Source organism: Schistocerca piceifrons, chromosome 4, assembly GCF_021461385.2.
Source record: "Schistocerca piceifrons isolate TAMUIC-IGC-003096 chromosome 4, iqSchPice1.1, whole genome shotgun sequence".
In the NCBI taxonomy this organism is placed as follows: domain Eukaryota; kingdom Metazoa; phylum Arthropoda; class Insecta; order Orthoptera; family Acrididae; genus Schistocerca; species Schistocerca piceifrons.
In genome coordinates this window covers 324031877-324057690 of record NC_060141.1, presented here as the reverse complement: position 1 = coordinate 324057690, position 25814 = coordinate 324031877, and the positions used below count along the sequence as shown (strand labels likewise).

Below are 25814 nucleotides of genomic sequence, written 5' to 3'. Positions count from 1 at the left end.
TAATACACTGAATTTTTTCCAACGACTACTGTCTGTACTTCACATAGCAATAAGTGTCCAGTGACGTATTTAAAATCCCCTTTATTATCGTTATGGACATATCTAGTATATGTGCCAATTTTGGCATTGTTGGGTGTAAAAATTGTAGTACCATGAAGGCAGCATCCGAGGAACGCCAAATTCACGCGAAGTCTACTGCATGCTTGGATATGTGATTAGCATGTAGTCGCGAGTTACGCTTCCAGTAAGAAGAAGAATCACCTACCAGAATTTGGAATACGGCAGCAGCAGGTTCGTTACACGACATTGCTTCTCGCATTGGTCGGGAACCCACGATTGTCTTGCTAATATGGGATCCCGGGGACCATGAGGGCCGTACTCAACACCACTCAGGATCTCAACGGCTCCGTGCGACTGAGGCGTGAGAGGAGAGATAGTGTTTGGCCAGTCATGCAGGATCGTGCAGCCACGTCACGTACCTTAAATTAAGAAATAACTTTTTTTTGCAACGAGACATGTACGACACAGGGTTTGCAACAACATATAGAGTACCATGAAAAAATATGAGAGCCACTATCCCCGTGATCTCTGCACATAGCGACGGTCGTTTGTATTCTAAACGACCTTTTACTAACATGTCACGAATCACACGTATTTGCTTGCCTCTTGCAGTATGAAGCATTGCCCGCAGGACGTAAGACATTTCTGAAACGCCTGGTTAAATACGCAGAACACAACAGATAGGTGGAATTATGGAAAGCGGCCAAAAATGAGCGTCTGTCAGCTACACTCGAACACATGTAACTTCATTTAGTTGGCCAAACATTACAACGCAAATTTCCAAGCTTAACTATAGACTGAATATGTCACAAAATCTTATGGCTCAAGGACACAACCTCTTTAACTTTTAAAACGGCTGAAGGCCCATGATTTAAATTTTCAAAAGGCAGAAAGGGCAAGGTTTTATCCTTAAATAATGTTCCAAATGAGGCTGACGGCCCAAACAATCTAAGACTTGACAAGTAAGGAATTTTAATTTTAAAACGGCTGAAGGCCCATGATTGAAATACACAACTACAATAAATTTTCAAAAGGCAGAAGGCTCAAAGCTTTATCCAGGAAAAAATTTAAATTAGGCTGAAGGCCTAAACAATCTAAGACTTAGCAAGTAAGACGGCTGAAGGCTCATGACTGAAAAACACAACTACAATAAATTTTCTAAAGGCAGAAGGTCCAAAGCTTTATACAAAAAAATATTTTAAATGAGGCTGAAGGCCCGAACAACGCAATAATTGACAATTTTAAAGCGGCTGAAGGCGCATTATTTAAAACCCAACTAAACGCATACAAATTCAAACCATCGGCTACGCGCCATTAAAATACACAATTAAACACCAATAAGAAAAGACAGTACAGCCAGCGGCGCTCAGAAGTTTCCGGGGGTCGGTCTGCACTTGAAATATAAACGTTCGTTTAGGGGAGACAGGTAGTCAGCCCATCTATATCCGATCCGCCAGCAACCCAACCAACAGACAGTTAACGGACTCACCGACCACCCGACCAATACACAAAGAACTCCAAAGCCAAAACGTAAAAGGCGTAGCCGTCCACAACGAAGTATGCATAAGCTGTCAAAACTACACAAACGTGTTGGACAGCGACAACACGATGAGGAAAGGACACTGCCTGAATTTAACATTTGCGGCCAGGGCAGGTAGCCGGAACGCTAACGGCCACAAGGCAGAAAATTCCGCTGGTGCACTTGGACTTCAAATAACCAAACTACAGTTAAACTCCACTGGATGGTGGGCAAACTTTCGCCAACTTGAACACTCGCTCTTACTCATGGGAATACCCCTAACAGCCATCCATGAAAACCAATGGCACAACGTGAACAGACTGGCTTCGGTAATTAAATAACCACTCAACTTTGATGCCCTGGGTCGGTGAGCCACGAACCTCATAGCAATCGAAACAGTTCCCACACACTCCGACACTGCGTAGAGACTGCCAGCGGGCCCGACCCACTGCGCCGCGCGGAGATTTCCTAGCTGATCCACACCAACCGACCAACTGCCACACATCAGCACGGAGACAGCACTAAAATAACTGAGCAGTCGACATCACAAGCTACACACAATTTCACGAACACTTGAACGAAGGACTAGACAATACTCACGGCAGCGACTCTGCAATAACAAGGACGAATCACGAGTCGGCACACGCAGGCAACCCATAAGCGATCGCCGGCCAACATACACGTCGTTCGACAAGACGACCGACCGATCACCAACCAAGGTGGTTCGCACTCGAGTGAGATGTATCGGCGAGTCATGGCTGTCCGGACCTCACTGCAGCCGCACTCCGACTGAACTTCTGCCGCGTCCTAAGCCACGTCCGAACTGCACTCCTAGCGCCTCCCAACTCAACAGCAGATCCGGACTCACTGCTGGAACGTTCCAACCCACTGCTCGACACACGACGACCGGGAAGTAATAGCAGTCCCGCAAAGATAATACGGCAGGGATTATATCGATAAGCGCTGCTGCTGTCGCTCACGGGCAAGCAAAGCAGCACCTCGGTGACACAAGTAATTGAAACTACACTACTGGCCAATAAAATTGCTACATAAAGAAGAAATGCAGATGATAAACGGGTATTCATTGGACAAATATATTATGCTAGAACTGACATGTGATTACATTTTCACGCAATTTGGGTGCATAGGTCCTGAGAAATCAGTGCACAGAACAACCACCTCTGGCCGCAATAACGGCCTTGATACGCCTGGGCATTGAGTCAAACAGAGCTTGGATGGCGTGTACAGATACAGCTGCCCATTCAGCTTCAACACGATACCACAGTTCATCAAGAGAAGTGACTGACATATTGTGACGAGCCAGTTGCTCGGCAACCATTGACCAGACGTTTTCAATTGGTGAGAGATCTGGAGAATGTGCTGGCCAAGGCAGCAGTCGAACATTTTCTGTATCCAGAAAGGCCCGTACAGGACCTGCAACATGCGGTCGTGCATTATCCTGCTGAAATGTATGGTTTCAAAGGGATCGAATTAAGGGTAGAGCCACGGGTCGTAACACATCTGAAATGTAACGTCCACTGTTCAAAGTGCCGTCAATGCGAATAAGGGGTGACCGAGACGTGTAACCAATGGCACCCCACACCATCAAGCTGGGTGATACGCCAGTATGGCGATGACGAATACACGCTTCCAATGTGCGTTCACCGCGATGTCGCCAAACACGGATGCGACCATCATGATGCTGGAAACAGAACCTGGATTCATCCGAAAAAATGACGTTTTCCCATTCTTGCACCTAAGTTCGTCGTTGAGTACACCATCGTAGGCGCTCCTGTCTGTGATGCAGCGTCAAGGGTAACCGCAGCCATGGTATCCGAGCTGATAGTGCATGCTGCTGCAAACGTCGTCGAACTTTTCGTGCAGATGGTTGTTGTCTTGCAAATTTCCCCATCTGTCGACTCAGGGATCGAGACGTGGCTGCACGATCCGTTACAGCCATGGGGATAAGATGCCTGTCATCTCGGCTGCTGGTGATACGAGGCCGTTGGGATCCAGCACGGCGTTCCGTATTACCCTCCTGAGCCCACCGTTTCCGTATTCTGCTAACAGCCACTGGATCTCGACCAACGCGAGCAGCAATGTCGCGATACGATAAACCACAATCGCGATAGTCTACAATCCGACCTTTATCAAAGTCGGAAACGTGATGGTACGCATTTCTCCTCCTTACACGAGGCATCACAAGAACGTTTCACCAGGCAACATCGGTCAACTGCCGTTTTTGTATGAGAAATCGGTTGGAAACTTTCGTCATGTCAGCACGTTGTAGGTGTCGCCACCGGCGCCAGCCTTGTGTGAATGCTCTGAAAAGCTAATCATTTGCATATCACAGCATGTTCTTCCTGTCGGTTAAATTTCGCGTCTTTAGCACGTCATCTTCGTGGTTTAGCAATTTTAATGGCCAGTAGTGTAACATAACGAGGTGGCAGTACGGCAAAAACAGGATGTTGAATAAGAGAGGAGACAGAAGTCGTGGGATAGCCCCTAACACCTTGTCGAACTTGTTTTACCAAACTTGGTGCAACAACTCAACGTGGCATGGACTCTACAAGTTGTTGCAAGTGCCGTGCAGAAATATGGAGCCACGCTGCATGTATAACCGTCCATAACTGCGAAAGTATTGCCCCTCGGCTATGTTCCATAAATGTCCCATGGCTTCATATCGGGTGATCTGGGTGGCCAAATCATTTGCTCAAACTGTCCAGAATGCTGTTCAAACCAGTCGTGAGCAGTTGTGGTCCGGTGACATGGCGTATTGTCATCCATACGAATTCCATCATTGTTTGGGAACATGGTGTCCATCAATGGCAGCAAATTGTCTCCAGGTAGCCGAACGTAACCATTTCCAGTCAATGATCGGTTCAGCTGGACCAAAGAAACGAGTCCATTCCATGTAAACACCGCCCACACCATTATGGAGCCACCACTAGCTTGCACAGTGACTTGTTGACAACTTAGGTACATGGTTTCGTGGGGCGTTGGCCACATTTTAGCCCTGCCATGAACTCTTACCAACTGAAATTCGTCTGACCTCACCAAGATTATCCAGTCGTATAGGATCCAACCAATTTGCTCACGAGCCCAAGAGAGGCGGTGCAGGCAATGTCATGTTGTTATGAAAGGCACTGACGTCAGTCATCAGCTACCGTAGCCCATTAACGCCAAATTTCGCCACAATGTCCTAACAGCTTGTTTGTTAGCACTGACAACTCTACGCAAACGTCGCTGCTTTCGGTCGTTAAGTAAAAGCCGTTGGCCACTGCGTTGTCCGTGGTGACTCTGTGGATCTCGGAATATTGAACTCTCTAGGCATTTCCGAAGTAGGAAGTGTTGTGTCAAGAAAAGACAGCCTAGACACAATGAGAGGAAGCCGAAAAGCACGCGCTACGCTCACGCAGATGGGCGTGAGGTCTGAAACAGGATACGTAATGAATGCTATAAATAAAAGTACGCAGCTTCTGAAATACTTAACTTTAATCCATCCTTTTGGTACATCTGGAGATTGTGGCGATACAAGTGAGACTCTTTAGATACATGCAATGTTACTAATGGCGCTTTGCTAGGTCGTAGCCATTGACTTAGCTGAAGGCTATTCTAACTATTGGCTCGGCAAAGGAGCGAGGTTTCGTCAGTATAGTCGCTAGCTACGTCGTCCGTACAACTGGGGCGAGTGTTAGTCAGTCTCTCGAGACCTGCCTTGTAGTGGCGCTCGGTTTGCGATCACACAGTGGCGACACGCGGGTCCGACATGTACTAATGGACCGCGGCCGATTTAAAACTACCACCTAGCAAGTGTGGTGTCTGGCGGTGACACCACAGGAAGTCCCATGCGTCTAGCTGCATGTACTATTCCGCGTTTAAAGTCTGTTAATTCCTGTCGTGCAGCAATAATCACGTCGGAAACCTTTTCACATGAATCACGTGGGAACAAATGACATCTCCCCCAATGCACTGCCCTTTTAAACTTGTGCAAGCGATACTGTATATGTGCATATCGCTATTCCTTTACTTTTGTCTCATCGGTGTAGGTTTACGTTCCACATGGCAACAAGAAGTAGAGTGTGACAGTCGTAAAAGTTATTATATCACGCAAGTGTCCAATTAATGCGGTAACATGCTACTATGAAATCGCAAAAGGAGGTCGCACGTATGCTGCAACGCAAGACGTGCCGCGGCCGTACATTATGAATGTGTGTCTGCGGCAGCACAGTGGCGCCATCTGCGGTCGCCAGCAGTTCCGCACACTTTATTGCCTGCAGTGGCGGCCACACACGCGTACGGCTCACTGCGCCACACAGAATCCCTGCCTCTGTCCTTTATTTCTTTGCCTGCAGGCACCGAGCGGCGACACTCCACTACATCCGCAGTCCCAGTACGTGAAAGTCTCCGCCCGTATTAGTTCAGGTCCTTCGCAGTTTTGCTAAATAATTCTCAATGACTCAAATATCTCTATCAATCTAGAAGGAAATGTCATAGCCAGATCCATAGTGTATCTGTATTGTCTTTCAAAAATGGTTCAAATGGCTCTGAGCACTATGGGACTTAAGTTATGAGGTCATCAGTCCCCTAGAACTTACAACTACTTAAAGCTAACTAACGTAAAGACATCACACACATCCATGCCCGAGGCAGGATTCGAACCTGCGACCGTAGCAGTCGCGCGGTTCCAGATTTACTAGCCTAGAACCGCTCTGCCACAGCAGCCGGCTATTGTCTTTCATAATATCGCTTGCAATAAAAGTGGTTCCAGATCTGGAGGCATAGAGTAATAAGAAACAGTGTGCTTGCGCGACAGGGAGGTAGACCAGCACCTAACAGAATCGTTGCTCTGGATTAACGACTGTCGTTCTCGTTCATAGTCCAACCAGTAAAGCAATGTAGGGGTTCTCCGTTTCGATGACGCCTACAGCGAGCGCATACAATACATGGATTCCAACCCCATGACTCATCAAGCCTTTTCCTTGATATATTCCTTTGTCCTGTCCCGCCATAAACGAATATTCTTTACCCCGAAATTCCCATTAAAACTGAAAGATACTTCCCCAACCTGAAGATTACGCAAGTCATCCCCCATATGGCCGCATGATCCTCAACTTCATTCCCTCCCGCTGCACTAACCTCCTGCCACAACCTTTGATCCAGAGGCTTTCGTGTTTCCTCTCGTACGGCGGTTGCCCAGAAAGTAACGCACCGCAATTTTTTCTCCGACAATTCTTTATTGAACATAATGAGAATTACACACAGAAAAGAATGGTGTTTTATCTGCACACCCTATTTTTCCTAGTAATCTCCATCCCGCCCTATGACCTTCGAAGAGTGCGAAACAAGGGCGTGTAGGCCCTGTCGGTACCAATATTTGTCCTGGTGGTCGAGCAAGTGATTCACTGTGGGAACTTGTTTGCTGATTGACAGATGCAGCACTAACTGCGAGCCGTAACGCATCTGTCCTCGCGAATGACAACATCACTCGCTGCAACATGTCGGGCGTGACAGTCGTGGATTGTCTCCCCGAGAGCTGCAAATCGTGGAGCTCTGTCGAACCGCCTTTTGATGACCTCACCCTCCGTGCCCAGCAACTAACTGTACTTCTGTCGACAGCAGATGCTCCATAGACTTTGCACAAGCGTTTGTGAATATTCCTCACAGTTTCTTTCTCTGTAGTGAGAAATTCAATGACGGCACGTTGCTTGAAACGTACACCACCTACCGACGCCATTTTGAAACTGTCCTGCAGCTACGCTATCTGTCAGAAGTGACGGAAACTTGGCGCGCTCGCGCAGGAAACTTCAAATAATAGATACGTAACGTTTCGTATTCGTAGCATTGTTTTCGGCTGAGAAGAAAAATGCGGTGCATTAGTTTCTGTGCAAAACTTGTAACATTGTCGAAGCATTCGCCAAATCCAACCCCTTTTAGTGAATTGCCACAGAGCACAGTGTAATTCATCACTCCAAATTACTCGTTTCCAGAGCTCCACTGTGCAGTGGCGTTTTCTATACAGCACCTCGAACATTGCTTAGCACAGACTACAGAAGTATGTGAATTATGTGAAGCGCCGCTCATTTTAACTCCAGACATGCGTTCATTACGTTAGCTGGAGTGCTCGTAGCACTTCGGAGCGCACGAGATATTCCTTCCGCGGGTTTGATATGATATTTTAGAATCACCTTCCACAAAGCTCGACAGTTCGTACTTAAGGTCTTCCTGCTCTTGGTTTATCTGTGGTTGTTCTTTCACGTTGCCACTTCACAATCACATCAACAATAGATGACTTGGGCGGGGCTGAAATGTGTCTAATGGATATGTTACTCGGGCGGTTTCCAATAACATGTTTATGTTCGAAGTCACTACGCTCTCCTGACCGAACCATTCTGGTGTTACTGCGTCTTAAATGACAACGCAGTACACTGGACATCCTTTTATACTGGCGGGTCCAGCATCGTGACTTCTAGTGGTCAGTTCTACATCACATAGGGGTGTCCATGTACTTTTGATCATATAAATTATATTGTCCAGAGAGCTTATATTCCTGTGTATCTGCGCTGTGCAGCAGTGAATGAGACTGAACTGAATACACGTGTGTGTGTGCGAGCAGGACAGCGCGGACGAGCGCCGGCTGTCTCGTCTGGAGCGCGTGCTGCAGCAGCTGGTGCCGGCGGCGCTGCCGGCCGAGCAGCGGGCCAGAGAGCTGCACGCCGCACTGCTGCTCGCCTCGGCGCTCGACAAGGTGCGTACCCCGGCCACCTGCGCCCCAGTCTAAGCAGAATGATTTTGTATGTTCTGGCTCACTAGCTCAATTTTATAAAAAATAAAAAATTGTTCGTTAACACACACAATTTTTTATTTTTCACAAAATAGACAAATTTTGGGGCTAAGAAAAAGTTGAAAAAATGATTTTTTATAATTATTCTTTTAAAAAAGGCGTTTTTCAAAAAAGTCAGAAATAGGATAAATTTTGGGACTAAGAAAAGCTACAAAAATGCTTTTTTAAAAAGTTGTTTTGAAAATAATTTTAAAAAACGAGTTTTTCACAGAAGTCAAAAATAGGACAATTTTTGGGACTAATAAAATTATGTAAAAATGCTTTTTTTAAATTCTTTTTAAAAAATAATAGTTAATTACATAATTTATTTAATTATATTAATTCACGTATGGGAAATGTTTGTAAAATAAATGATTTTTTATTATAGTTATTATACTATTATATTATCATCATCATCATCATCATCATTTAATACTGATTATGCCTTTCAGCGTTCAGTCTGGAGCATAGCCCCCCCTTATGAAATTCCTCCATGATCCCCTATTCAGTGCTAACATTGGTGCCTCTTCTGATGTTAAACCTATTACTTCAAAATCAATCTTAACCGAATCCAGGTACCTTCTCCTTGGTCTGCCCCGACTCCTCCTACCCTCTACTGCTGAACCCATGAGTCCCTTGGGTAACCTTGCTTCTCCATTGCGTGACCCCACCATTTAAGCCTGTTCGCCCTGACTGCTACATCTGTAGAGTTCATTCCCAGTTTTTCTTTGATTCCCTCATTGTGGACACCCTCCTGCCATTGTTCCCATCTACTAGTACCTGCAATCATCCTAGCTACTTTCATATCCGTAACCTCAACCTTGTTGATAAGGTAACCTGAATCCACCCAGCTTTCGCTCCCATACAACAAAGATGGTCGAAAGATTGAACGGTGCACAGATAACTTACTCTTGGTACTGACTTCCTCCTTGCAGAAGAGAGTAGATCGTAGCTGAGCGCTCACTGCATTAGCTTTGCTACACCTCGCTTCCAGTTCTTTCACTATGTTGCCATCCTGTGAGAATATGCATCCTAAGTACTTGAAACCGTCCACCTCTTCTAACTTTGTTCCTCCTATTTGGCACTCAATCCGTTTATATTTCTTTCCCACTGACATTCCTTTCGTTTTGGAGATGCTAAATTTCATACCATAGTCCTTACATTTCTGATATAGCTCTGAAATAACACTCTGCAAACTTTCAATCGAATCTGCCATCACAACTAAGTCATCTGCATATGCAAGACTGCTTATTTTGTGTTCACATATCTTAATCTCACCCAGCCAGTCTATTGTTTTCAACATATGATCCATAAATAATATGAACAACAGTGGAGACAGGTTGCAGCCTTGTCTTACCCCTGAAACTACTCTGAACCATGAACTCAATGTACCGTCAACTCTAACTGCTGCTTGACTATCCATGTAAAGACCTTTAATTGCTTGCAAAAGATTGCCTCCTATTCCATAATCTCGTAGAACAGACAATAACGTCCTCCTAGGAACCCGGTCATATGCCTTTTCTAGATCTATAAAGCATAGATACAATTCCCTGTTCCACTCATAACACTTCTCCATTATTTGCTGTAAGGTAAAGATCTGGTCCTGACAACCTCTAAGAGGCCTAAACCCACACTGATTTTCATCCAATTGGTCCTCAACTAATACTCGCACTTTCCTTTCAACGATACCTGAGAAGATTTTACCCACAACGCTGATTAAAGAGATACCTCTGCAGTAGTTAAAATCTTTTCTGTTTCAATGTTTAAAGATTGGTGTGATTTCTGCTTTTGTCCAGTCTGATGGAACCTGTCCCGACTCCCAGGCCATTTCAATTATCCTGTGTAGCCATTTAAGACCTGACAGTCCACTGTATTTGATAAGTTCCGACTTAATTTCATCCACCCCAGCTGCTTTATTGCACTGCAATCTGTTGACCATTTTCTCCACTTCCTCAAATGTGATCCTATTTCCATCATCAGTCCTATCCCATTCTACCTCGAAATCTGAAACATTACTGATCGTATTTTCACCTACATTGAGCAACTCTTCAAAATATTCCCTTCATCTGCCCAAGGCATCCACAGGATTCACCAGCAGTTTTCCTGACCTGTCCAAAATACTTGTCATTTCCTTCTTACCTCCCTTTCGAAGACTGCTGATTACACTCCAGAATGGTTTTCCAGCAGCTTGACCCATAGTCTAATTACACTCCAGAATGGTTTTCCAGCAGCTTGACCCATAGTCTCCAGCCTGTTTCCAAAGTCTTCCCAAGATTTCTTCTTGGATGCTGCAATTATCTGTTTGGCTTTGTTTCTTTCTTCAACATAACTTTCTCTGTCTACCTGAGTTCTAGTATGTAGCCATTTTTGATACGCCTTCTTTTCCCTTTTACAGGCTGCCTTGACTGTGTCATTCCACCAAGCTGTTTGCTTCATCCTACTTTTACACACTACTGTTCCAAGACATTCTTTAGCCACTTCTAGTACTGTGTCCCTGTACCTTGTCCATTCCTTTTCCACTGGCTGTAATTGACTACATTCAACTAACTGTTACCTTTCTGAGATCGCTATTATGTACTTGTGCCTGATTTCCTTATCCTGAAGTTTCTCCACTCTTATCCTCCTACATATGGACCTGACCTCCTGCACTTTCGGCCTCACAATCCCAATTTCACTGCAGATTAAATAACGATCAGTGTCATCAAAGAATCCCCTGAATACACGTGTGTCCCTCACAGCCTTTGTGAATTCCTGATCTGTTATTATATAGTCAATGACAGATCTGGTTCCCCTGCTTTCCCAAGTATTCCGGTGAATGTTTTTATGTTTAAAAAAGGAGTTTGTGATTACTAAGCCCATACTGGCACAGAAATCCAAGAGTTGTTTCCCGTTCCTGTTGCCCTCCATATCCTCTCCAAATTTACCCATAACCTTTTCATACCCTTCTGTTCGATTTCCAATCCTGCCGTTAAAATCACCAATGAACAGAACACTGTCCTTGTCCTTTACTCTAACAACTACATCACTGAGTGCCTCATAAAAACTATCCATCTTATCTTGATCTGTCCCTTCACAATGCGAATATACTGACACAATCCTAATTTTCTTGCTAGATACTGTCAAATCTATCCACATAAGTCGTTCGTTTACATACCTTATTGCAACTACGCTCGGTTCCATTTCTTTCCTGATGTAAAGCCCTACACCCCATTGTGCTATTCCTGCTTTGACTCCTGACAGCTAGACCCTGTATTTTCCCACTTCCTCTTCTTTCTCACCCCTTACCCGAATGTCACTAACAGCTAAAACGTCCAGCCCCATCTTACTTGCAGCCTCTGCCAGCTCTACCTTCTTCCCAGAGTAGCCACCATTGATATTAATAGCTCCTCATCTCATTACCATTTGTTTGCCAAGTCGTATCTTAGGAGTCCCTGGTTTGTCAGTTAGCGGTGGGAGTCCCTCACCTCCAAAGGTCCGAGGCACTTTGCTCTGATTGTTGCCAGTATCATATTTAAAGTACCAGGGAAGCAGGTTGCTAGCCTTACTTGCCCCGAGTCCCATTGGGTTTTACCCCTAACGGCTGAGGGACTAACCGGTGGATTTGGTAGTCTTTGCCGTATGAGCACAAAGGTGACCACGACTCAGAATATGTCCGAGATGCCCAGCCTTATTCCAAGTAACTGGTATCCTGACTGTCGGGACCACTTACTTGGCCACTCATACGTTGCCCTTGATTCATGAACTAGGACATGACTACAGGAACCCACACCATGAACCACACTCTTATATGATATTATACAGGGTGATTCAAAAAGAATACCACAACTTTAAAAATGTGTATTTAATGAAAGAAACATAATATAACCTTCTGTTATACATCATTACAAAGAGTATTTAAAAATGTTTTTTTCACTCAAAAACAAGTTCAGAGATGTTCAATATGGCCCCCTCCAGACACTCGAGCAATATCAACCAGATACTCCAACTCGTTCCACACTCTCTGTAGCATATCAGGCGTAACAGTTTGGATAGCTGCTGTTATTTCTCGTTTCAAATCATCAATGGTGGCTGGGAGAGGCGGCCGAAACACCATATCCTTAACATACCCCCATAAGAAAAAATCGCAGGGGGTAAGATCAGGGCTTCTTGGAGGCCAGCGATGATGTGCTCTGTCACGGGCTGCCTGGCGGCCGATCCATCGCCTCGGGTAGTTGACGTTCAGGTTTCATAACTAACCTTTTTCGTAGGACTCTCCATACAGTTGATTGTGGAATTTGCAGCTCTCTGCTAGCTCTGCGAGTCGATTTTCCTGGGCTGCGAACAAATGCGTGCTACATTTTCATCACTCGTTCTCGGCCGTCCAGAACTTTTCCCTTTGCACAAACACCCATTCTCTGTAAACTGTTTATACCAACGTTTAATACACCACGTATCAGGAGGTTTAATACCATACTTCGTTCGAAATGCACGCTGAACAACTGTCGTCGATTCACTTCTGCCGTACTCAATAACACAAAAAGCTTTCTGTTGAGCGGTCGCCATCTTAGCATCAACTGACGCTGACGCCTAGTCAACAGCGCCTCAAGCGAACAAATGTACAACTAAATGAAACTTTATAGCTCCCTTAATTCGCCGACAGATAGTGCTTAGCTCTGCCTTTTGTCGTTGCAGAGTTTTAAATTCCTAAAGTTGTGGTATTCATTTTGAATCACCCTGTATTATATTATTATTAGGTAAAAGGGATAGTAGAATGATTTTGTATGTTCTGGATAACTAGGTCTATTTTGTGAAAAATAAAAAATTTATTTTTTATAAAATTGAGCTAGTGAGCCAGAACATACAAAATCATTCTACTAATCTACCGCCCTGTACTCTTGTCGACACCTCGGCAGCAGCTAGTTGCCACATAGCTCACGAAACAATGCGTAACTTACATTTCGTTCAAGACGCCACAACTTCCAAAAATGTTTGTTTGTTCTCGTGGCCTTTAATTTAACTTATGGTAGGAAATTGTAAAAGACACAGATGGAAATTTTAGGAAGATGCGTTTCATGACTATGTTAGCAATGTTTCACCGTTCTGCAATTGAAGTTACCTGTTTATATTAGAGTAATGCAGGCGCGTGATTTATCTGTGTACTATCCACTGAGCTGTGGTGTGCAAGATAAGAGGGCAGTGAAACTTCGCACAACTTGACGAAAGTTGCCCAAAGTTACGGGCACTAGATTTTTGTTTAAGCCTTATGACATCAATAGCTGTGTAAGGTTTTGTTTTATTGTTTTATCGTTCTTTTACCCCACCCCGAGACGAATCTCTGGATATGCGCGTCATTAACTGATTACCTCCACTTCTCCCATGTTGTCTGCATTTCTTGTTTCGCAGCCTCATACCACTTTTGTACAGGAACTGTAAAACACACGTACGCAGTTATGATCTCTTTTTACATTAAGCAATTCATTATTGTATTAAATATTGTTCTGTTTCTTTAGGATGACCATGTGCTGCACGCCTCTTATTTTTTTATACTCGCAAATAATGCGGTAGTTATAAAATGTGTAGCGTTTTTCATCTATAAATTTCTAAATTTTTTTAAACTTTCGTTCTTAAATTTTAATACTCTTATCTGACTTCTATTTATTTGTAGCATATTTTTCTGTACAGCCTTCTGAAGAAGATCACAGAATGCCTAAACCGGTTAAGAAAATAAAATTTTTATTGTGCAACTGGTTGCTGATTATTTTAAAAAAAGACTATGTTGGACGTGATTTGAAAAGAATCCAACTAATTATTTACATCGATATAGCATTGGGAATCGGATGACGATAAATTATTTCACTCCAGAAGTCAAACACATATCAAATTAATAGTGGTCCAGCACTAAAAATAGGCAAGGTTAAGTCATCTGTTGAAAAATACATCAATGTTCGTTAATACAGTGAGGTTATCCGATACGATTCTAACTGATCTACTTACTTAGCTAGCTAGCGTGCTGCACCATAAGGTATACAAGTGGTTCGAAAACATACAGTAGATATAGAGTTTACACAGTTCACAGTCAGAAGGTGAATATAACATCTCTCGAGTTACATTTAGGCCATTCTGCGGCGTGAGGAAATCTGACTGTTTTGAAATGGCGAATGTTAGTCAAGCACCGAGCGGGCTGGCGCAGTGGTTAGGACACTGGACTGGCATTCGGGAGGACGGATTAAGGTTTCCTGTGATTTCCCTAAATAGCTTAAGGCAAATGGCGAGATGGTTCCCTCGAAACGCCACGGTCACTTTCCTTCTCCATCCTTACACATTTCAAGCTTGTGCTTCGTCTATAATGACATAGTTGTCGACGGGACGTTGAACACTAATCTCCTCGCACTGTTGGCCAAGGCTGAATATGATTCCGTTTCTGATGGTCTTCTACTGACGAATTATCTCATTTTATTGCGTCACATAGAGACATGTCTAATGAGAAAAAATAATACCCAAGTAACACTGATGTAGAAAATAAAGTGGAAAGAAATGAACCATATGCGAAACAAAGTACTTGACACTTTGCGGGTAACTCAGCATCCCACATTACTTCAAATTTCACGAAAATATTGCTTCGCAGACGGAGCTCAGTATTGTAACCTCAGTAATTAACTTTACGGAGACTTCTTCAGAAGTAATCAGAAACCACTGATCTCTCTGTCTGTCTGTCTCCCTCTCTCTCTCTCTCTCTCTCTCTCTCTCTCTGTCATCACTGCTGTCTGCGTAAAATGTGCAGAACTTACTCAGAAATGGCTCCGATATGCAGATGAGAAATTGGCTCAGGAAAGAAAAAGAAGACATCATCTCGTTAGCAAATTTCACCCCGGGGCTTTAACAACTGATATATTCCGTGGAATACGCTTCTATGATTGATATTTAATTGCGTTAATGACAATTATATAATATAGTACGATTGAATTGGTAATTATCTCATACAATACGATCTCACCTTTTTGCATAATTAGGATCGTTGTACAAGATGGTTATGATTAAACTTTCATTATTTGAACCATAATAGACGAAAAACTATTTACCGTATGGGTACTTAATTTTATAGAGTTGATGTTCAGACTATCTGCTGCAGGATTTCTGTTGTTAGTGGTGTCACGACTTCCCATTAGGCGCCGCTACTGCTACCACGTTATATGTTTGAAACGCAAGCATCAGCATGCGCTACAGTTCCACACAGTCACCACGGTTCTGGACAAGGAGAGCATTACTTCACTTGTAAAACTGTTTCATCAAAACAACGGCAATAGTACTGTCGCTCTTCGCGACGCATTAAAGGAATATGGAGAAGTCCTCTTTCCGCACCGGTGTTGAAGAACGTGATACGGAAGTTTGAACTAACTGGCTATTTGGGAATTGCTTCTGAAGGAGGCCGACGGCCAATTGCGGCGCAAGTTGTTGAAGTGACTGTCGCCGTGGCTGAGAACGCTGGACGCAATGTGCGATCTGCAAGCAACGCACGAGCTGTGTCACGACAGCTGCACATTCCATGGTCCACTGTTCGGAAAGAGCTGTGAACAACTGTGAAATGGTACCCATACATACTTCCTGGCTGTCTGGATGCAGATGGTCGTCAAACTGAGCAACGTTTGTAACCTGGAACGTAAACATGGTACGCAATTGAGAATTGTTATCCTCTTACGTGAAAATGAAAATGTGTTTCTTTCAGTTGTTTGTTCGTTATTTCAAATGGTTCAAATGGCTCTGAGCACTGTGCGACTTAACTTCTGAGGTCATCAGTCGCCTAGAACTTAGAACTAATTAAACCTAACTAACCTAAGGACATCACACATATCCATGCCCGAGGCAGGATTCGAACCTGCGAGCGTAGCGGTCGCTTGGTTCCAGACTGGAGCGCCTACAACGGCTAAAACTACCGAGATACATAAAGACAACCATCATACATTTTTCTCAAAAAATGCGTACTGATAATATATTGTATTACGTAAAGACATGGATCAATACAGAGTAGCTCGTACGAAAGACTTAGAAGCAAAACCAACTGGAAATCTAGTTGACACATTAGACTTCCATTAGAATGAAAAGATGGCGGAAACCTGATAGAACTGAAGTGGAGGACTAGATCTGTACGTTCATTCCGCAGTAGAGGCACCATAGAACGACTTTCAGACCATTTCTATGCCGTTCTGCACTCGAATAACAAGCCTACTTCAAAGCTGTCAGATGCTTATTACTATTTTCTGATTGCACTAATTGGATGGTTTTCACAAAAATGTAAGAAGTAGTGATTACTATTACTTCCCATTGTTGTGAAGATAGGACCACGATAGAAACTGCGGAATAACAATTTCGTATTTATTACAAGCTGTCTCGTTGGAATACACGTCTTTCTTTTCCCCATTTAGTACTTCTGGGGCCAGAATCGATGATTTCCGTGATTAGTTGCCATTCACTCCACGAATGTATATTTCATCTGAGAAAACACGATTCAATTATATTCAGAGTTTTCTCGGATGTCAAACATAATCTTTAATGCGAGGAAGAAGTTTCTGAGAATATAGGAATGTAGCTTAGCTTTGTATGAAAGTGAACCGGGACGGTGGGAAAACTGGGAAAGAGAGAATCAATACGTTGGAGATAAGTTGTTGCAGAAGACTGCTGAAAATTATATAGACTGATACAAAATGAGGAGGTCGTCCGCACAATCGATGGGTTAAAGAACGGCTGGAAAACTCTGACAAGAAGAAGGGAAATTACGGTAGAGTGTATTTTAAAACATGTAATATTTTCCTATCCAACCAATAATCGAGAAATTTTGGTGTAAGTCATAGCGGACCGCAATACACCGATCATAAGACGGACAGAAGAAAGATCTGATTATACTATCCATTGCACTAAGAGCTTTTCATGTAACTTTTACAGATATTGATCCAGTCTCTCTCCTAGCTACCGACAGATATCTGCGGAGCTAAAGATTTACCTTCAAGGTGTATCAAGCCAAGTTGCTACTTAAAATTGTCCTTCCCGTCTCCCTTACACGGTCTCCTTTTGTTTGGCGTCTTGTCAGGCGGACATGTAGAAATACCCATAAAATGATTTGACTTTTGGTCCGAGATTGTCTACGTTATGCCATAAAACTGACATATCGTCCGTTAGGCCATCAGCACGAGTGAGCCAGAAAGAGCTTCATTATACACTACATTCCAATCCTTTACTCTCAGAAATCTTCGTCTGTAGTTTTACTGCACTAGTTCCAGCGTGGTGTCGTGACTCGCGATATCGCTTACAGCTGCGATTTTCAAATTTACTGTTACACAAATATTCCTTTCTCACATACTAGCGGTCAAACGTGAGTACGAAGGGTGCTCACAGTTGAGGCCAGTATAATAAACGAAATTATGTCGCATTTTACAACAGTGGTGAAATCAATAAGACCATTTCGATACACATGAGAGAACATACGAACATATGAATTTCTTTCTGTTCTAGTGAGACACTAAAAACTCTTTTACTCGCATGTTTGTTTGCTTTGTCACGGCCCGTATGCTAGTATCTTAATGTTATTAAAATGGAGGTAAACGGTGCTGAGGCATGTGGCAGTACGGAACCTCCAATGGATACGTTGTGTGACTGTGGGATCTCCGAAGACACAGCGGGTCATTGTCGTCATGTATTAAGGACGAGGAACGAGGCCAACTGGCTAGCCTGGAAGATACTGCAGCCGATGTATCCAAGAATATTAAGGAGAGCTTCTCTGGACACTGACTCCCACGTCAGCATCCTCCTCTACTAGCCAGGACCTCGTTCCGACGAAGAGAAAACAAAATGAGGGTCGCGACTATTGAAGCAAACGGCTATCATCTAAACTGCCCTTCACGTTGATGGGAGCGTTTGCAAAAGTGTGGATTCTGAGATGATGAAATGGAATCGTGGAATCGATCGCCGCAGTGGAAACGCTGCCGACGTGCCGTCCTGTGCACATGTGATCCAGCAGAACGTGGCTGTTGACAGGGCTAGTTGGAGGGCGGTTTCAGTTCTGGAATGTAGCCTTCAGCAGCTTAGACGTATACATCTGCAAGGAAACTTTGGCACTAATGAATAAACAAATCAAAGAAGTCTAGTGATAGAAGTAAATAGTTATTTTTGTGTTTTTCGTTTTTTTTTGTTTTCTAGTACTAGATCGTAGCAAGTAGTAATAACAGTTACACACAGAACTAATTGTACACGAACGTATGGTTTATAAGAGCAATATTAACTACGTAGATAACATATTATAATTGTGAAGAATAAAGCAATAATAAAATAAATACTGATCACGAATTACGACAGCCCTGAGCCCTTTCTTTACTATAGTTAAACATCTGCGTTGTACATTCTCCGTCAACTGCGGTAGCAGGTATGTAGAAAAAAATAATTAAAAAAGTAAATATTTAAAATGAAAGTTAACACCAAGCACTTGCCTGGAAAAAACTAAATGTTTGAAATATAGTACGTTGTATTGAAAATGTCTAACATTATAATGAATGAAGAATAGTGGCACTACAAGAAGCGTTGTACGACCTGTTACAGCTGTACCCACGTGAGAAGGAACTGGCGAACAGCGCCCTGCAACGAAGCACACCAGTCGCCTGCAACCTGACGCAGCTGCAGACCCGATACGGATTCGTGAGTATTTCACTGTGTGCACTTTATGCACCAGTGCAACTATAGTGACAGACAGCTGCACAAACACAAATCATCGCTGATTAGTATCCATAGAGTCTATCTCAACAGATGAAGCTATCTGTTGGTTTACAACTTGGAATAAGCGAGTGGCTCTCAAAGGTCGATGACTTCCCACCATGTGACGCCTATTAGATATTTTATGGTCATTTACAGGACAGTTAACAATATGATATTTACCACCACTCATCTTTGCTGCCGACTGCATGCTCTTAGTGTCGTTCTCCATCACTACATTCTGAAGGAACTAGACAGCGCGACGGCCGAATTAACCTGGTGACCTTATAGTGACTGTGAATGTTGTACGGTCACACCAATAGCGTGCACTCATGAAATATACCTAGAGAATCTACTGGTAATCTTGATATACTTAAATTTCTGAAAGTGAGACACTTCACTAACAATTGAAAACAAGGTTACGAAACAAGAATTTCAGCATAGTCATGTGAAAAATGGCTAAGGAGAATCGAAAGGTGTAATTTAACATTATAACGATATAGATGATTTCATATACTTTGATTGCAAGCTTCATTTGTAGCTTTCTAAACGCTCTTTGGAACATTCTGATTCATTTATGCGTAATCATGTTCTAACACATCTGTACATCTTCTCATATTGGTATCAGCCACAAAGTGAACTTGATGAACCACTCAAAAACCACATTCTGGCTTGCCGGAACCACAGCAACTGTCGTTAGCTAGCGTGTGTGCTTGGTTCAGCCTTTTCTCCGGAACGTTACACATCTCGCCGGTTCAGGATGTTGGCATAAATAATACTGAAAGAGGGGAAAACATTTTGTCAATTCAGACATGTTTAATGCAACGCGTTTATTTGGCCACTACAGCCATATTCTGTTAACATATTATTAACACAATATATGCAGTTTTGCCTCGTTTAACGAACGCTGAGAAAATAAGCTCGCAGAATTTTAGAGAAAATTTCCAAACATCACACACAGATGAAAAACTATTTGGGCACGACTTACTAGAGCTGTGTCTAAAACTGTGTTGCAGCGTTTAACAACAGTGACATGAAATTTAGTCGACTGATACATACGTTGATGTGAATTCGAGGATTTTTCTTTGCATCAAACATAAATCGGCGGTCGCATTTTTCGTTCATGATCCATAGCTGAGTACAAATGTAGAAACGAGTTCATTGTCTGTTGTGACAGTGTGACATGAACAGATGCTTAATGTGCGCCAGAGAGAAACAAGACATCCATATAAAATAATCTCCAGCGAGAAGATACTGATGACTAGCGTCAGTTACTCCAACGGGAATGAACTGGAGCCACAATACGAGGGAAAGTTCGAATACAATTTATTAATATGACGCTTAAGTTACTTTTATTCTGTTAACGATACACTTAGTCTGAACTGGCGATACACTGATGTTTGAAGTACAGCGTAAGAGTTCCTCCGTATTGTACCATGCGCGCAAGGTTCTTTAAATCTCCACCTATATAAGAAGATTATGGTCATCTGCTACACACAACTCACTGGAAAATAATACACGTTGCAGAAAACGACAGCGTCCGTAGAAGCCAACATGCATTTCCTAAAAGACGACTATCCGATACTTAGCTTGCACTACAGTTGCCAAACGATATGCGATTTACCATTAATTGTGGTAACCAATTCGAAAGGCATTTCTAGACTTGAAAAAAATTCAGTCTCACACCGACGTCACACTGTGTCGGAATGGTTTGCGAATGGGTTAAAATTTGGTCGATAATTAGAACGCAGCTATTTACGTCAGACGGAAAATTACCTATAGGTATCTGGAAACTCTAATGATATCGCTAATATTCATGTTACGTATTAGTGACTTACCGAATGGTACTGGCTGAAATCTCATACTTTTCCCAGATGATGCGGGCTCGGTTTTTCTGTTTTACCATCTACCGCCACCACTCACCCGCTGGTGTACACCACGGATTACAAGTCCCTCTTGTAAAGATTACAAATGTAGCAACCACCAGTCACTTCGGAATATCCGTAAAACGTTTTCGTCGTTGCTCAGTTGTCTAATAGTGGTGTGTGAGTGCTACGCACGATAGTTTCTCAAAACAGAATCCTAGCCGCAAGGGTGGCAGGACAACGTCTGCTGCTGTAGAGATGAAGTTTTGCGGCGGCCAAAGTCCGGAAACTTTACTGGTAGGAGGGTTGCAGAGACGGAACTCCAGTCCTGAACCGAAAACCAGTTTGAAACCCTCGGAGCGGTTGCCTTATGGTGCGTGCTTTGGCACGGAGCGGTAGATGTCGTTCTGGAATGACATAGCTCATGTAATACGATATAGGCAGCTGTAAATCAATAAACATAATTGTCTATACATGCTTAATATTCCTGTAAATGAAGGTGAAAGCGCATTATACGTGTATAACTGCTTTAAGAGAGAGATTCCGTGCAAATTCCACACCTCAGTGGGTTGATATCAACAACAACAACAGCAATAATAATTACAATAGTATATACTAGCTTAGCGCCTGCTGCATTGATCGGATAGATTGTATGGTCTGCACAGATTATTTTTTAATTTTTTTTAATCGAATTTTTACATTGTTCACAAATTTAAACATAAACTTTTCACTTTAATTAATGCCACAGAAGCATGGTCTTTTCTGAATGTACTTATGACCAAAAAGCGATTCTTGTAACTTGAGTCCACGGTTTTTGTTAATCATACCTTTTGCGTTCTTGTTGTAATATTTCCATAGAAAGTGTCACCTCTAGTCACAGATTTCTTTGTATCTAACCAAAAAGTGAAACACTAATTTACATTGCTTTTAAATTTTTTTAATACAACAAAATATTTTCTTACAAATTTTCATCCAGCGTTCCACCTCCTTAGGAGTTGAATTTCCGAAAACAGTGAAATATATATATTTTTATTTCTTACAGAAAAGCTAAATATAAATTTTCATAGATTTAGGTTTGAAAATCTTTTCATAATTAATCCTTTCATAAAACTTTTTATCCTGTATTTAATTCCCTTGGGTGGTGAATTTCCAAAAACTCTAAAACACGTATCTTTTTAGTTCTAATCGAGAAGTCAAATGCCAATTTTCATAGATGTAGCTTCAAAAGTGTTTTAGTAATTCCTTAATAATGTTTTATTTAAAAAAAGAAAACTTTCACCTACAGTTTTACACCCTTAAGGGTTGAATTTATAAAAATGCTGGAACACGTATCTTTTTATTTCTGGCAGAGGAACAAAATACCAATCTTCGTAGTTCTGGCTTCGGAATTGTATTAAGAGCGACATACTTTCAAAAAGCCTTACATCCTCTATTTCACCCCCTTAGGAGTTGAATTTCTAACAATCCCTTCTTAAACGACGCTTACAGTATAATATCCCACCATCTCCAAATTTCAAATTTATATCCTTAGCGAGCTGGGAAATGATGAGTCGATGAATCAGTGTGGCCCTGTTTCACCCCCTTAGAGGCTGAATTTTAAAAAAAGTGAAATACTTATCTTTTTGTTTCTAACAGGGAAGCCAAGTACATATTTTCGTAGATTTAGCTCCAGAAATGCTTGCGTAGTGAAATATTCATATAAAACTTATCATCCCCTATTTCGTGCCCATAAGGGTTGAATTTCGAAAAACAGTGAAATACCTATTTTTTTTTATTTCCAGCGAAGAATTAAACTGAAATTTTCATGGGTTTAGCTTTTCACAATGAGATATTGTCATAAAACGTTTTGTCCTTTTTTGCACCCCCTTAGGTGTTGAATTTACAAAAACACAGAAACACTTATTTTTATTTATTACCTGTAAGTCAAATACCAGTATTCATAGATTTAGCTTTAAAAATTCTTTAGTAATTCTTTCATAATGATTTATATTTAAAAACTTTCACTCCCATCGAGTTAAATTTCCAAAAATGATGGAAGACCTATTCCTTTCTTCGGCCCCAGAAACCAAATACCAATTTTTGTAAGACTAGCTTCAAAACTGCCTGAAGAGCGACTAATTTTTAAAAAATCTTTCATCCCCTATTTCACCCCTTGGGAGTGTAATTTCGAAACGGTATAAGATCGATACCCTCTCCAAATTTCAAATCCTTAGTTTGTTTGAGCTGGGCGATCTTGAGTCGATGAGTCAATGAGTCAGTCAGTCAGAACATGAGATTATTATTACTATTATTATTATTATTATTATTATTAACAACAATGAAGTGTGGAATTTGCAACTGAATACGGATTACTTTGAGGCAAACAGAACACTGATAGAGAGGCATTGTGCTGGCATCATCTGACTTTTACGAAGTACGCGTGAGACGGCAGACATTGGTGGTTGCTAATATCACAGTAGATCAATAGGCTTGTATCAGCAGCGACTCTGATCGCCGTCGCTTACAATAACTACCAAAGTCTCGAGTGGCCTTCCAGCAGACGCTAGAGTGCGTGACTCATTGGCCAAACGACAAGAATTCAAATTATGCTACAGGAAATTTGAATGTTTCCTCTCTCTTAATGCTCTCTATTAAAAACCAAACAATAGCCGAACGAAATGTTCAGTCTTAATACATTCCAGAGTATTGTTTACCTTGCAAGTATGTACACAATCTTAGAACTGCGTGTCGTGTTTGGCAGCAAATTTCATACTCATTAATGGGTATGATGTCAGGTTTGAGGTCATGATTTAAATTTGCTCAAGGGAAATGTCCATTGAAACATGTGGCACTGAGAATTACATCTGCCAATGAAATTATGATGTATGTCCGGATGCAGCGTTTGACGCCGGTACCGGCGCGTGTTGCAGCTGGACTGGAGGTCGCTGCTAGAGGCGGTGTTCTCGGCCAACTTCTCGGACTCTGAGCTGTTCTACGTGGCGGCTCCGGACTACCTGTCCCGTCTGCACAGCACCTTGATTCGATTCTCCAAGAGGTAAGTAAGGAGCTGCTCTTTTAATCAGAGGTATCCATCACCAAAAATCCAAAACACTTTTAACTACACTGAGGTGACAAAAGTCCTGAGATAAATATGCCATAAAGTTAAGGCTAACCGGCCACTGACCTCCTTCTGTGCGGATGCACACGCATTGCCGGAACTCTTACGGGACTCGGTAAGACTAATACTGTCTGCCGCGAGTAATGAGTGTAATGGGCAGGGGAACTACGAATGTAGTGCGTGGACATTAAGTTGGGAGTGTGGGTCTCACGGGGAGCGTACAAGGGATAAATCCCTGCAGTCGCCCTATCATTTGTGCCCTCTGTGGCTCAGGTGGATAGAGCGTCTGCCATGTAAGCAGGAGACCCCGGGTTCGAGTACCGGTCGGGGCACACATTTTGAACGGTCCCCGTTGATGTAGGTCAACGCCTGTCGGCAGCTTAAGGTCTTGTTTTAATTATCATTTCCTGAGATAGAGATCCGCAAATATACAGACGGCGCTATTATCGCGGACACAAGGTATAAAAGCGCACTGCATTTTCGGAGCTGCCATTTGTACTCAGGGGATTCATGTGAAAAGGTTTGTTACGTGGATATGACTTCACGACGCCGGCCGGAGTGGCCCAGCGCTTCTAGGCACTACAGTCTGGAACCGCGCGCCCGCTACGGTCGCAGGTTCGAATCCTGCCTCGGGCATGGATATGTGTGATGTCCTTAGGTTAGTTAGGTTTAAGTAGTTCTAAGTTCTAGGGGTCTGATGACCTCAGAAGTTAAGTCCCATAGTTAAAAACATCACAACGGGAGTGAACAGACGTTGAACGCGTAAGCATGCGCCATGTCTCCAGACCACAGTTTTCGCGATTCTGGACAATTCGAGAGAATGATTTGGCCACCCAAATCTCCCGACTTGAATTCCATGGAAGATTTATGGGACATAATCGAGAGGCCAGTTAGTGCAAAAAATCCTGCATCGGCAACACTTTTACCACTATGGACGGCTGTAAAGGCAGCGTAGACCGGTATTTCTGCAGGGGAATTCCTGTGACCTGTTGAGTCCATACCACGTAGAACTGCTGCACTACGCCAGGCAAAAGGAGGTCTGACATTACATTAGAAGATATGCCGTGACTCTTGTCACGTCAGTCTACGTTACTAATATCCTTGAACGTATAATTTCACATTTGCCATTGATCATACAGGGAATAATTTTTTCTTTGATGCTTCAGGATGAGAAAAACGAGTAACAAGTGTGGGTTAGAGCAGTCATTTCCTACAATGTAGCCCAAAAATCCAGATGTGTGTCCTCGGAGTCTTTCACTGAGTTCAGTGAACTCCTGACGACGATGGCGGAGATGGCCAACGAAAGCTCGAGGGTTTTATTCGAATTGATGCGGCTGGAAACCGAGAACGTTTTATTCAAAAATCCAGTTTCTTCTATATATATCGCCGCAGCTATTCATCAAGTAGCGACAACACATCATGCAGGTAGAAAGAGGGAGTTTTCTTGTTCAGAATTTTCTTGTGTGTCTGAGATTGGCTCAAACCTTGCAATAAATTGCTTGAAATTGACTACTATATTATCTCTACCATATGATCATGGTCCAGAAAGATCTTGATGGTAACAGTATTGGGACAACAGGCTTTCTACCCCAAAGTACCATTATTGAAGATGGAGGCGATGACGTCATCCAAGATGGCGGAATTTGGCAGGAGGATTGAATTTTGGCGGGAAAGAGTCACGCCCCCCTCTCCCAGAAAAATGGTGGGAAGTTCAAATTCCAACATGATAATGTGTCA

General features: G+C 42.7%; 1 protein-coding gene across 1 annotated transcript in view; it reads left to right on the top strand.

The window, feature by feature from the left end:
• The window catches only part of LOC124795819 (neprilysin-1-like), a 307752-nt gene that overhangs the window by 195733 nt on the left and 86205 nt on the right, over nt 1-25814 (top strand). Inside the window, exons 6-8 of the mRNA XM_047259900.1 lie at nt 8196-8327; nt 18966-19061; nt 23890-24014. Coding sequence (XP_047115856.1) covers nt 8196-8327; nt 18966-19061; nt 23890-24014 — 353 coding nt within the window. The remainder of the gene's footprint in view (nt 1-8195; nt 8328-18965; nt 19062-23889; nt 24015-25814) is intronic.